The 12,370-nt window shown below is 53.3% G+C and overlaps 3 protein-coding genes across 3 annotated transcripts; 2 read left to right on the top strand and 1 right to left on the bottom strand.

Moving 5' to 3' along the window:
- Positions 1-2,479: 2,479 nt before the first annotated feature.
- Positions 2,480-3,873, top strand: BDY24DRAFT_139309 (uncharacterized protein). Its single transcript, XM_076636067.1, has 6 exons — positions 2,480-2,675; positions 2,753-2,894; positions 2,970-3,175; positions 3,252-3,268; positions 3,339-3,745; positions 3,810-3,873. Exons 2-5 carry the CDS (start codon positions 2,753-2,755, stop codon positions 3,586-3,588), a joined length of 615 nt encoding a protein of 204 aa, XP_076494308.1. The 5' UTR covers positions 2,480-2,675; the 3' UTR covers positions 3,589-3,745; positions 3,810-3,873.
- An 851-nt stretch (positions 3,874-4,724) lies between these two features.
- On the bottom strand, positions 4,725-7,692 carry BDY24DRAFT_435968 (major facilitator superfamily domain-containing protein). The gene is made up of 15 exons (XM_076644203.1): positions 7,574-7,692; positions 7,370-7,434; positions 7,225-7,277; positions 7,057-7,114; positions 6,905-6,979; positions 6,634-6,810; positions 6,482-6,528; positions 6,218-6,382; positions 5,994-6,136; positions 5,782-5,922; positions 5,587-5,710; positions 5,336-5,506; positions 5,222-5,240; positions 4,987-5,157; positions 4,725-4,894 (listed from the first exon to the last, which is right to left on the bottom strand). Exons 1-15 carry the CDS (start codon positions 7,655-7,657, stop codon positions 4,822-4,824), a joined length of 1,566 nt encoding a protein of 521 aa, XP_076494307.1. The 5' UTR covers positions 7,658-7,692; the 3' UTR covers positions 4,725-4,821.
- A 1,806-nt stretch (positions 7,693-9,498) lies between these two features.
- BDY24DRAFT_417218 (uncharacterized protein) lies at positions 9,499-10,525 on the top strand (the record flags this gene model as incomplete). Its single annotated transcript, XM_076643683.1, has 4 exons — positions 9,499-9,716; positions 9,883-10,056; positions 10,134-10,299; positions 10,391-10,525. 4 exons carry the CDS (start codon positions 9,499-9,501, stop codon positions 10,523-10,525), a joined length of 693 nt encoding a protein of 230 aa, XP_076494306.1.
- Positions 10,526-12,370: the final 1,845 nt, after the last annotated feature.

Below are 12,370 nucleotides of genomic sequence, written 5' to 3'. Positions count from 1 at the left end.
TGTCGAGCTTGCTCGCTGTTTCTAATGGTAAGCCAGCTTAGACTTCTCGAATTCCCTCTCTCACTGAGATCGCTGACTGAACCCTCCGTCTCTCACAGGTACTCGAGCGCTTCGAGAGATCGTAGGCCTCAACTCGACTGCTGCGTTGGCTGCCTTCTTGGACATCGATCCAGAGCACTTCGACTTTTTGACTAGTTCGTCATCCTTCTTTCATCTGCGAGAATGGACGAGTACTGATCGTCTCTCCTCGTCTCTCCACAGCTGTTCCGTCGCAAGAAGAAGCTCTGTTCTTCGACCCCTCCGCAGAGCTTCTCGATCCTCATCGATCTCGTACTTGTGGGCACCCCTTCCATGTCCGTCCGTCTCCATATCGCTCATCCTCCCTTCCATTTGATTCAGCTACGTCGATAACCCTAGGAACGGATTCGATCACGCTTCTTCGAGTGAGTTTCCGCCTCTCTCCTCTTCTCTCCTCGTCGAACGCGTCGCTGATCTCGCTTCCCCTCTCAGTCCAACACTCGATTGATCCTCGGCCCTCAAGGTGGATCCACGATCGTTCAGGATACCAGGATGCTCAGCGATCTTCGAGACCTCTCCGTGACGGACGACAACGGGACTCCAGTCCTTCGACTTCGATTCAAGACCGGCGACCCTCTGGATCTTGTGACAGATGGTGAGTTCGATCTTATCCTCCAACATCTGCGCTCGAACGTAGCCTGACTCCTTCTTTATCATTCCAGGTCAACCCCAGCTTGAGATGGTGAGTTCGTGACCTGTCGTCGAGGGGTCGAAGCCGCCGCTCACCTTCTCACCTTCGCGTCCCCTTCTTTCGCAGATGATCTCCGCCAACCTCTGCAATCCTGCACCTCGGACGAAAGCAGCGGCCCCAGACATGACTGCAGTCAGAGTCACTCTTTCTGGACTTCTCAACCTCGTCGCCATGAAGTTCGAGGTTCGTGCTGCGTCCTTGGGTGTTCTCGCTACGGGTAGGTCTTTCTTCGTCCTTTTCTCCTTCCTCGAGCTCGATCACTCACTCCCTGCATCATATTTCCAGTGTCCGAAGCTGGCCCCCTCCAACTTCCGACCCTCCCTACTCTTGAAGGTTCGTTTTTTTCCCTCATCCATCGTCCGTCGTCTTTCTCCCGCTGACGTCGTTTCTTTCCTCCGTTCAGGTCTTGCTCATCCTCGAACAGCGCACAGCATGGTCCTCAAGACTGCCAACGAGATCACAGCTCTCAACCCTGAGTACTCGATCGCTCTGATTCGGGAGGGAAGTCTGGCGTTTGGTCTTGTCGAGGATCCTTTCCAGCAACGTCTCCTCCTCGACTTCTTCGGTGCCTGGGTAAGTCGTCTTTCTCTTCAGTCTCTTCTCGAGCAATGTTTCTGACAAAACTCTCTTCGCAGATCCACAACCTCTCGGCTTTCCTCGCATCAAGTCCTCCCAAAACGGATCACAGCAAAATCGCCGTCGTGCTTCGAGATCTCCTTTCGATCACGGTCGCTCATCATGGGGTGAGCTCTACATCCTCTTTCCCTCAAGGAATCCGAACTGACGTGACTTTTCTTCCACAGTCTCTTCGTTCCGAGTTCGCAGATGTTTGGGCCAAAGTCGGCTCGTTCGACCCTGCTCTCGGCGATGCTGCTGCTCACGAGGCTATCGCCAAAGCAGCTTTCTCTGAGCCGTCCTCAGATCGATTGGATATTGTAGCAGAGGTAAGTGACATTTTCGATATCCTGACTTGTAGTCCTCGGTCGCTGATCGCCTTCTCTTCCTCGTCAGGTCATTCTCTCTCTCGCTTCTCACAGCCTCGTCGGAACTTTTCTCTCTTTCGTCCTACAAGTGAGTCTCACTTCCTTCCTCTTTCCCCGCGTCATCTTACATGCCGGATCACTTCTTCCACTCTACAGCTCGTGGAAGGCTCCCCTCCTTCGTCTCTTCAGCATCCCTGGACGAAGCAGATCGCGTCTCTGGCCACCGTCTCGGAGAAGCTCAGCCACTCGTCCCAGTTCACAGACTTCCTTCTTCCCGACGTTCTTCACGTCTCCTTGTGAGTAAACTCTTCGTTCGTCTTTGTTATCGCGTGAAAGCTGACCTCCTTTCAACTTTTCGTTTCGTTCAGGCTCACCCTCTGGACCGTCAACGAGTCTCACCTCCCTCTCATCCATGGAACAATCACCAACGTCCTTCGCTCCCTATCTTCTTCGGCCACCAGCGAACGAGCTCTCGTCGACCTCGTCCAGGCCCTCCAACAAGACCAACGTCGAAGGACTCAGCGTCTCCGGTCCCCTCTCCAAACGCCCGAGAGTCTCGTCACGGAAGCTCTTTCGAAGGAGCTCGTCTGCACTTGCGCTTTGAACGCGATGCTGATATCTGCGAAGAATGCGGGTGAGTCAACACTTCTCTCGTTCCTCTCTTTGGGTGCGTTGACTCTGACGACCTCCTCTCCTTCGTTTCCAGATCAAGCCAACATCTGGAGGAGTCAGGCCCGTTTCCCCGCCCGATTTTGATCCGAATCAATTAGCTGATCAGCTTGTTCTTGTCTTCAGCTCGATGGTTGAGCCTCTCGGTAGCCTCAGCTCTGAAGAGCAGCGTTCCCACTCGGCCAGCAGCTCTCGCCATCCTCAAGGTCTTGGTCGAGGACTGCGACGTTGACTCGTCGGGTCTCTACTGCCATGTTCGTCTTTTTCTTGCCTTCTGCCGCTCCTCACTTCCGCTCGATTCTGTGCTGACTTTCTTTTTCCGCTCTCCCAGATGCTTGACGCTTTCGGAAGGTTGCTCACGGATCATTCCGACGACGAAGCTGGAATCGTCGCCGTTCTTCGCTTCCTCACCGGCCTCGTCAACCAGGTCTCGACAGAGTCGATCGTTGCCTCTTTCTGGATCGGTGTCGCAAGTGAGTCTCTTCATCAGTCCCCTGCCTTCGCCTTTCGACGCTGAGACTCACGCCGAAACTCTCCTCTCCTCACAGTCCTTCAAATCAGTCCTCTTCACTTCGTCGTCGGTCTGGACCTCGTCGCCGTTTCCCTTCGAACTCTTCTTTCCAGAGGGATATATCCTACCCCTACTGAGTTCTTGGAAGCCCTCATCCCCAACGGAAACTTCTTCCTGTCCAACGTCGACGCGGATTGGGACGTCAGCCTGGAGGGCTCGTTCGCCTTCTCGATTCTCATTCTTGTGAGCCACGCTTCTGGATTACCTTCCCCATTTACTATCTCATTTCACTGACTCAACCTCTCGTCAATATCTTCAGTTTTTCAAAGGTCTTCAGTGAGTGCTGATTCGTCGACCAACGATCTCGTTGAACACCTCTGATCTCGTCGCGTCGCTGTTTCTTCAGTCTCCCGCTCGCTCGTAAAGCCGCCAACGACGTCCTCTTCCAACTCTTCGAGATCCTCTTACGGTCTGAAGCTCTTTCTCCGGCAGAGGAGCTCGCTTTTGGCCACACTCTCGCTTCGGTCCCCTCCAACCTTTCGAGGATCGATACACTTTACCACGACCTCGGACGGCATTCGTCTTGGGAAGATCTTCCTCTGACTGTGAGTCTATTTCTTTACGTATCGAATCTCCCGCCGATCTCTCTGGCCTGATTCCTATCTTCTTTTCTCTCCAGGTCAACAACGAGATCACCGTCGTTCTTCTCGCCTTCGTGGCTGGTCCCCTCCTCGCCTCGACAACGGACAAGGTCAAAGCCTACGGACTTCTCGCTCGTGCTTCCTCGGAAGTTCCGAAGATGCTTGACCTGTGGTGAGTCTCGTCCCTCTATATATCGCTTCTGAATCAACGCTGAGCTTCCTCGTTTCCCCTCCAGCCGTGACATTCTTCTCCCCGAGCTCAGCCAAACGATCGCCACCTCGAACGACCAGGAACTTCTCTCGTTGGCGGATCTTCTTCTTTCCCGAACAATCCACGGCCATCGCTCCTCGTCGCACAGTCTGTCCGAAGAGCTCGAGTCCAGAGGGTGAGTTCACGTCCACTCTCCTCTGTTTCCTTTCCAACTTTCGAGACCTGACCGTCGGGGTTCCCCCTTTGCCTCCCAGCCTTCAATCCCTTCTCACCTGCCACGCATTTACTCCCATCAAGATCGAGAACTTCCGAAGACTTCTCGTCGTTGCCAGCGAGATCGTTCGCCTCGAAGTTTGTCGTTTGGAGGACGCGTTGAACGAGGAGAACGAATGAGGTTCGGTAGACTTTGTCCTTCTCGTTCTTTTTTTTCTTTCGGTTTAGCTTTCTCACTCTTCTTGCTCTGTTCGTTCTCTTATATCTCGCCTCAACGCTTATACCCCTTCTCTAGAACCCTATACCCTTCATCCACGCATCCCAGCGCGATCTCATGACCTAGTCTACCCTCCCTCAGACTCGACCGAAGTGCAGTTTTTACTCTCTCCCCTCGGGAGGGTAGCCAAATAGGAGTCAACCTGTCAAACTACTTTCTTCCCTTTCAAGCGCGTTCGTACGCTCCCTCGTTCGTCCGGAATCCCATATGGGAACCTCTTCCGATCTAAGGGGAGGGGAGAGTCCCATATTTCGAGCATTGTCCGAACTTCTGTGTTTACAGCAAGAGACCTATGGGTTGGTTCTGTTTCCGACGAAGGTTTGGGAAGGAAGGCTCGAGATCTGAGGACGACTCGACGACGCGTCTGTTGATTTCATTCCTCCTCCGCTCCCTCTATCTATCTCTTCGGTTCAAGAAGGACAAAGTCGACCCTTGCCTTGAGTTCAGTTGGTAGGGATGTAGGTCAAGATACATAAAGCAAATTCATGAAGAAATGGAAGGAGAAAGAAGACTCGACGACGACGACTTAAGTGACGAAAAGAAAAAGCTAGGGAGTGTACCGGAAACCAACGGCCAAATCGTAGTCGTTCACCACGTCAATCTTAGTTCCCGGAGCAGGCCTGATCAAAAAATTAACAAACCGAATTGCTCCGTCAGCCAAAGCAGTCCGAGAGGAAGAAACGACAAACCGACACAACGGGACGCGACGAACCTTCCTCCCTCTCTCCTATCTCGTCGGTTGTTCTCGGTCTTGTAGTACATATACATGCCGAGAGTGATGAAGAAGCCGAGACCTTGGAAGGCGACGTTGATGGATGCGCCCTTGATGAACTTTGGTCCTTCCAGGGAGGGGAAGAGGAAGGCGGCGAGGATGGCGAGAGATCTGGGAAAGAGAAGGAGAATTCAGAGTTGTTTGGTGAAAGACAGAGGAAGAAAGACGGGCTCACTGTCCGACGGTGTTGAGCACTGGCAGGGTAAAGAAAGAACGCGGATCAGCTCGTCGTCGACTTCGACTTTGAAAGGAAGACGACGCGTCGCGAAGGAAAGGACCGAAAACGCACTACCAAGAGAAACAGCCCTCTGTGTCTGCGCTCCAGTGTTCCCCGCCTGCCACGATATGATGAGAGGAATGTTGGTGTATCCAGCAGCGACGACGCAGAAGCATCCGAAGTACCGAGCACGAAGAGCTCCCTCCGTTGCTCCGACGGGGGAGACACCCAGAAGGAGGGACCCTGTAGAATTCAAGGCGAAGTCAAGAGCTCGGTTAGCGAAGAAAAACAACGAGAAGAAAGAAAGAGGAAGACGAGCTCACATCCAACGACTCCGACGAGGAAGACCATCATGATTGGCATCGCTCGCTGCTGGTATCGATCAGAGATCGTAGTGACCATAAGCATGAAAACGAGGGAGACGGCGTAGGGGGGGACGGTGTAGAGCTGATGGGGGAGTGGAAGGAGAGGAAGGATCAGAGAGAAGAGACGCGTCGCAACAAATGAGCGAGACTCACCTGAGCCTCAGCGTTGGTGTATCCCAATCCCTTGATGATGGTAGGGAGGTAAGCAGAGACGGATCCGAGACCGAGGTTCATGCACGAGTAGGCGATAGAGACAGCGTAGGTCTTCCAGTCGGTGAAGGCGCGGATGACGGCCTGCAAAAGAACGAGGCGAGTCAGTGTCGTTCTTACAGGGTGAGAGCCGACAACAAAGCGAGGTGGCTGACCTTCTTATCAATTCCAACAGAGCTCTCTCCCAAGTTCTCCGAGTTGAGTCGAGTGAGAGCGATGACTCGTTCGTCCTCGTTCAGATACTTGGAGACGTGAGGTCGATCGGGGAGACAGAAGAAGACCACGATGGCGAGGATGACTGAGAGGAGATGGGATGAAGCGTGTCAGCATAGGCCTCGTCAAAGACGAAGAAAGAAAGAGGGAGAAAGCGCGGACGTACAAGACGGGATTCCCTCGATGAGAAAGAGGATCCTCCACTGAGGGATCTTGCTGTTAGTGATGGACGAGACTCCGAACGAGATCAATCCTCCGAAAGCTCCGGCGAGGGATCCAGCAGAGATGAAGAGGCCAACTCGCTTGGCGAGCTCCTCTTTCTTGTACCAGTCTGAGCGAACAAAATGGACGCGACGAGATGAGAATCAACGAGAAGCGACGACGAGCGAGAGCTCCCTCGGTTTGGTAGAAACAGGAAGAGAGTGCTCACAAGTGAGGTAGAAGGCGATGGCTTGACCGAACATAGCTTCTCCGATACTGCCGGAAAAGAATGAGGGCAGAAAGGAGCCGAGTCAGAAACGAGACGGAGACGCGACGCAACGCGACGAGCGAGGAAAGGAGAGAACCCGGGAGAAGACTCACCCGACGAAAGCTCGACAGACGTAGAGACCCGCAGGATTGGTAGCTCCAGCTTGACAGGTGGCTCCGATCGACCAGAGGATGGCTCCGAGAGAGATGGTCGTCGAGGGGTTGAAGGCTTTGGCGAGGAGGGTTCCAGGGACGGAGAGAACGATGTAGAAGATGAAGAAAACCATGAGGCTGAAGAAGGAAGAAAAGAAAGGTTAGCCGAACGAGAGAGGAACAATATGATATCCAGGGTGAACATGTAGAGGGAAGGAGAGGAAGGACGAACGCGATCGAGTACTTCAGATCACTGCCACCGAGGACGCTCGCCTGCAATCCTTGGAGCTTAGCGTTCCCGAGGTTCCTGTAGAGAGGGACGCACGTCCAGGTCAGAACGATATGAATGGCTCGTGAGGGAAGAAGGAGGGAGACAGAACGAACCCTCGGTCGAGGTAGGCGGACAGGTAGAGTAGCACAGCGAGAGGGAGAATCAGGACGTCTGTTTAAAGGCAGAAATAATGGATTCGTTCGCATCAATCATGCAGAGAAAAATAGAACGAGACGAGATCGGATCCTGTGTGAGGCAGCAAAAGATAGATCCACACTCACCAAGTTTGCGAACGAGTCTCCTCTCGGCCTTACGGTTCTCAGCCGTGAGCTCACTGGGAGAAACGAACGAAAGAAGGAACGGAAGATCAGCTGGGGTCGGCATTATCGGTGTTCGAGTTCATAGAGGAGCAGGAGTGCGACTCACGCGTAAGCAGAACTCGTTTGGTCGGTCGTGTTGGACTGGAACTCCTTCAGACCCTCCTCACTCACCTGTTACCCTCCAATAGAAGAAAGAGGGGAGAGAAGTCAGCAACGTGAGAGGAAGGGCGAGTACCCCAACCGAAAACGAGAAGGGGAGACTTTGGGGACTCGGTGGGGGCAAGAGAAGGAGAAGAGCAAAGGGACGAACCATCTCGCGATGGAGAACCTCAGACTTCTCTTCTCTCGAAGAAGGAGGCAGGGCTGGATCCACGATGACGGTTTTCTTGGACATCGTGTCTATAGAATGGTAGATAGGTGGGAGGGGTGATGGTTGTTGAAGGGAAGAAGGAGAGAGGTCAACCCAAAAAAGAAGAACCGAGTCGGTATTTTTGGACGAAGAATCGAAACACACATCGGACCGGCATTTCAGGCCCACCCAGTGCTTATTAAAAGATCAAGATCTCGGTGGCGGCCTCTGTTTGCTCGCAAGAGTGTCCGAGTTCCGAGTTCCAGAAGGAGAGCGGACGACGCGTCGCCAGGCAGAGGAAAGCAGCACGTCGATCGGTTCGGGTCTTGGGAAGAAATCCAGAGCCCAAGAGACATGGACAGAGGCGGTGTCTTCAGAGAAGAGGATCGACATAGACGACAGGCAGGGAGAAGAAGAGAGAAGAAAGACTGACCACGCAGATGGACGACGGAGCAGCAGCACGAGCCGACGAGTCAATCCTGCGAATCGATGTTTGATCCTTTGTGTACATTAAACCGTCTTGAGATCAACCCCGTTCGCTGGAGCGCCTGATTTTGAAACAAAGGGCAGGACGAGAGTGGCTGCTCCTCTGGCGAAAGAGTCCATCCCTGGCTAATTTCTGTTGGAGAATCACGGACTTCCAAAGTCGATGAGCTGTCTGTCGGTCCCGCGCACCTGCGTCCCTTCAAGGCAGCCAGCAAGAGACGATATGTTGGACGAAAGGCCGGACAGACGGAATTGCGGTTTCGATGACGAGGGTCGAGGCTCATGAGTCGTGATGGGCTCTTCCCTCTCGCCCATCGCGGCTCGAGGCCAGCGAGGGAGAGGAGGAGAGGAGGAGAGGAGGGACCGCAGCGAGGTCACCGCCAACTCCCACCTTCTCTCTCCCTCTCCCTTCGCCTTTTTCTCTTCCCTTTTCGTTCCTTTTTCTTCCCTCCCACCCGCCCCTTTCTCTACGTTGTTTTCTTCGTCGGGAGACCGTGTCGTTTCGTCCTTCTTACCTTTCGTTCGCCCGTTGTTCGACGCGTCGAACCTTCGTTCTCGTTCCCCCTTTCTTGGACGTAGGTCCTCTCGCCAAGTTTTCAGTAGCTCTTTTCGATAATTTTCAAACCTCGTTAAGCCTGCGCTTGTTTACCTTTCTCCCCTTCTTGCCTCTTCTTCGAGCTTGAGTAGTTCGACGCGTCCTCGTCTCGGTCATGCCACCTCCTTTTTGTTTCGCCTTCGTCTGTCTTTCACTTTAACGAGAAGATATATTTCGTTCGTCTAATAAAGAGTCTCGAGCATCATCGTGTTGATGATTCTCTTCGAGTGCATCCCCAAATCGCTGATCTTGGTTGGTTTGAAGGAGAAGGGTGAGCGATCCTTCTCCTTCGCTCTTTCCGAGTTGGCGTCCGAGCTTCGATCAAGTCTGATCGTGTCGCTCTTTTCCCAACCACAGCACTCGAAGACGACGAGCAGGAGTCGCAGCCTCAGTCCTCTCCAAGCTCAGAGGAGCATCAGAAAGACCAGGAGGAATTGTAGTCTCAACGCTTTAGAACTAAATCTCAAGGAGGTCTTGGTCCTCCTCCGGATCGCTCGTCCTCTCGTCGTGTTCTCGAACTCTCCCTCAGGAGGAGGAGGTCTCGCAGGATTCCGTCGAGGCAGCGACTTCAAGGGAGACAGACAGGTTCAACGTCATCGAAGCTGGAAGATAGGGAGCTGGTTTGTATTCGGATGCCGCCTTCGCCGAGGAGGACTTCGAACCAGTTAAGGAAGGCATCGCTCGAATCGCGTCTCGGTCGTCCTCATCTCGCCGGTCGGTCCTTCTCTTAGCCTCTCCTTCGCCAGCCCATGGAACGTTCTGCCTCTCGTCTCCCATTCTTCTGGCTCAGTTTTCGTCGCCTTCGATGGGCAGGAACGGGGGCACCTACAGCACGACGCCGGCCAAGGGAGGAGGAGGGAGACGAGGGAGTGCCGCTTCGAACACGTCGTACAACTCGCCGACGATGAGTGAGTCATTTGATGGACGGTGGATCGGACTACTTTGGGCTGCCGATGGTTCTGGAGGAAGTGTCGGAGGATGGAGATATTGGGAGGATATCGGGAGACTCGAGAAGGAAGTGATGTGAGTTTGAGTTTCGTTTGTCGACGCGGCTTCTCGAACTTCACCGCTGGTGTCCTCTAACCCTAACTCTTTCCTTCATAGTTTCCGAGCCATCCTCAACTTCGTCAAAGATTCAACCCTTCCCTCCAACTAATTCTCCCCGGATCTATGCCTCTGCTCGCTCAAGCGGCTTCGTCGACTTCGCCAACACCCTCCTCTCCTACCGCCAGGCTCTCGAAGGTCTCATCCAGGTCACCAAGACCCATCCGCTCCCCCAGGAATTTCGCCCCCTTCGCACTCCACTCATCGCCCCAACAGTCGCAGCGGAGTCGACGAAAGCGACTCGAGCTCGTCTGGACGCGTGTGTCCTCAAGGTCGACCGACCAGAAGAGGACGGCTCTCCTGATGCTCGACGAGTTATATCACTTCGCTTCCGAGGTTCCTCCATCGGAGGGAGAGGGTCCAGCAGCTCAGGTCGACGCTGGCGGAGATCAATCGGGGAGGTCGACCTCGACAAGAAGCGGTCACGACTTGGTTGGCAGAAACTAACATCGCCGCCGACCTCAGCGTCGACGAGACCAAGCTCGTTGCTTCTTGCTTCCTGGTGAATCGAGCCCCTCAGACATCCCCAAGTCCTTTTCCAAAGCTCGTTGTGAAAGAAGAAAGCCGCCCTCGTTGGACCCTTCCTCGAACAGGGATCCCTTCATCGCTTTTCTCACTTCAGTTCGTCGTCGCCGTCGTCCGCCGTCTCCATCACTCCTTCGACGATCTCGCAATATATCTGCTTCGACCACGTCAAACGACTATCCCTACCTTACCCTCGTTTCTAATCTGGATCAAGGCTACCTCCTCGCCGAAAAAAAGAGAAGAAGGGAAGGGGATCTACGAAACGGAAGGAGCCGTGTCCGATGCGCTCTGGTTCCTCGAAGCGAGTGCAAGCCCGTGCGCCTCATGAAGAGGAGCTCTAACGGCTGGAACTGAAGGTGGTGGAAGCAAGCTGAATAGCCAGGACTAGGGAGTCAAGCTGTTCGTTGCTCGAGCCGTCATACTCTGGTGAGTTGGTGGCCACGCCATGCGCTTCTGTCTGCGACGCTCCTCGTCCTTCGTCTTCTGAATCCATCTTCGTCCTCCTCAGCCCTCCCCCAGTTCACCATACCTCATCCGAAAAGGCAGCCACGCTACAAGGAGGGACGAGCTCGAGCGCTCGGGATTCTGCGGTGCGAAAGAAGGAAGCGCTGAGGCAAGGGATGGGGTTAGCGCAAGCAACATCGACAGGGTCTTGTTGCTTTTTCTTTTCTTTAGTTCCGTCCCTGCGGTCTCGGAAACACTTACAGTCTACAAACGAGACGCCCGCTCAATGTAAAAAGACCGATTGCTCCGCCAACCGGGTTTCACAACGCCTGAACTGACGTTCAAACGGCACACTTCCTCCCTCGTCTTCAATCGTTAAAAATCGCAAGAACTAACTCGGTGAAAAGAGAGAGAGAGCGAGCAACGAGGAGCCGAACCGGCCAAACGGTCTCGGCCTCCCTCTTCCCTCCCTCCCTTTTCTCAACTTTCAGACCTCACTGCGAGAGAACCAAGGCAGCTAACTCTTCGTTGGAACCGCCCAACAACGCATCTAATCTGTAAAAGTGAAAGAGAGACAAATCCAAGAACATGGAGTCCTTTCCTACTACATCTCTCAGCCATTCCCTCGCCAACTCCCTTGCTTCGCCCCAACCTCCATCCAACAACGAGCAGCTCGTTTTCCACAACCACTCCACCGTTCACAGTGAATATCAACAGAGCAACTGGAAATAGTAGATAGACAAACGAGAACCGGCAGTCAACCGAAAAAGTAACTCGCAGGCAGATTCTCAACCCGACACTCTCAAAAAGCAGCTCCACAAAGCGCAGTTCTCACTCCCATCCCCCAATTCTATACCAAATCAGGTCGAGAGAGCTAACCGGCAGTCTTCAAACTAAAGTAGAGTCCATCAGAGTCTAGAATCGATCATAAACAAGAACAGGGATATCAAATCAAAAAAACTTGCTCTCCACGTCCCTTCACCCTCCCAAAACAGCACTTCCACAGCTGACGGTCCGTCAATAGACAACCCACGTTCTTTCCGTGACTCACGATCATCAGGGCAACTATCTAAAAGTAATCTGGCAAACTTACAGCATCAGAATCTACCTACAAGGTCTACATCCAGAGCTCTCTTCCTTCAGGTCCATCCACAGAACTCAGCCAACTTCCATGCCTCATCCACCTACCTTCTACTACCCAAGCAGTCTCACCGCATAGACTAACATCATCAGGCACATCTTAAAAGTGAGAATCCACCCAAAAAAATAACAGGGACATCAAACTTAGTCAGAGGCCAACGGTCGCCCTCTCAACCATCAAAAACAGACATCCCCACCTCGTTCCTCAACCCCAACACCTACGTTCGAAAACCTACCTCTCAGTCATCACCTACATCAGCCCTTTCAACTTCCCGTCCCAAGAAAGAACATGGATATCAAAGCGCAAGCAGGGGAGACATCGAAAAAAGGGAACAGCCTCAGGGGCGTCCTCTTCTCCCTCCTTCCAACTTCAATCCCTCACATCTCAACTTCTACAGCAGCTACCATCAAAAACTCACTTTTCACCATCAACTCTCAGTGTATACATCGGTTTGTAAAGAGTC

The sequence above is a fragment of the Mrakia frigida genome (assembly GCF_051309035.1).
Source record: "Mrakia frigida strain ATCC 22029 unplaced genomic scaffold BDY24scaffold_27, whole genome shotgun sequence".
Lineage (NCBI taxonomy): Eukaryota > Fungi > Basidiomycota > Tremellomycetes > Cystofilobasidiales > Mrakiaceae > Mrakia > Mrakia frigida.
Note: the sequence above shows the minus strand (reverse complement) of the source record. Positions and strands in the feature narration are given on the sequence as shown.

Excerpts from the sequence above, each read along its gene's own strand:
- BDY24DRAFT_139309 (XM_076636067.1), top strand. The coding sequence starts at position 2,753 with ATGCTTGACGCTTTCGGAAGGTTGCTCACGGATCATTCCGACGACGAA. Across the intron at positions 2,895-2,969 it reads TTTCTGGATCGGTGTCGCAA|TCCTTCAAATCAGTCCTCTT; the intron begins GTGAGTCTCTTC and ends CTCTCCTCACAG.
- BDY24DRAFT_435968 (XM_076644203.1), bottom strand. The coding sequence starts at position 7,657 with ATGTCCAAGAAAACCGTCATCGTGGATCCAGCCCTGCCTCCTTCTTCG. Across the intron at positions 6,529-6,633 it reads GTCTGTCGAGCTTTCGTCGG|TATCGGAGAAGCTATGTTCG; the intron begins GTGAGTCTTCTC and ends CTTTTCCGGCAG. Across the intron at positions 4,895-4,986 it reads GATAGGAGAGAGGGAGGAAG|GCCTGCTCCGGGAACTAAGA; the intron begins GTTCGTCGCGTC and ends TTTTTTGATCAG.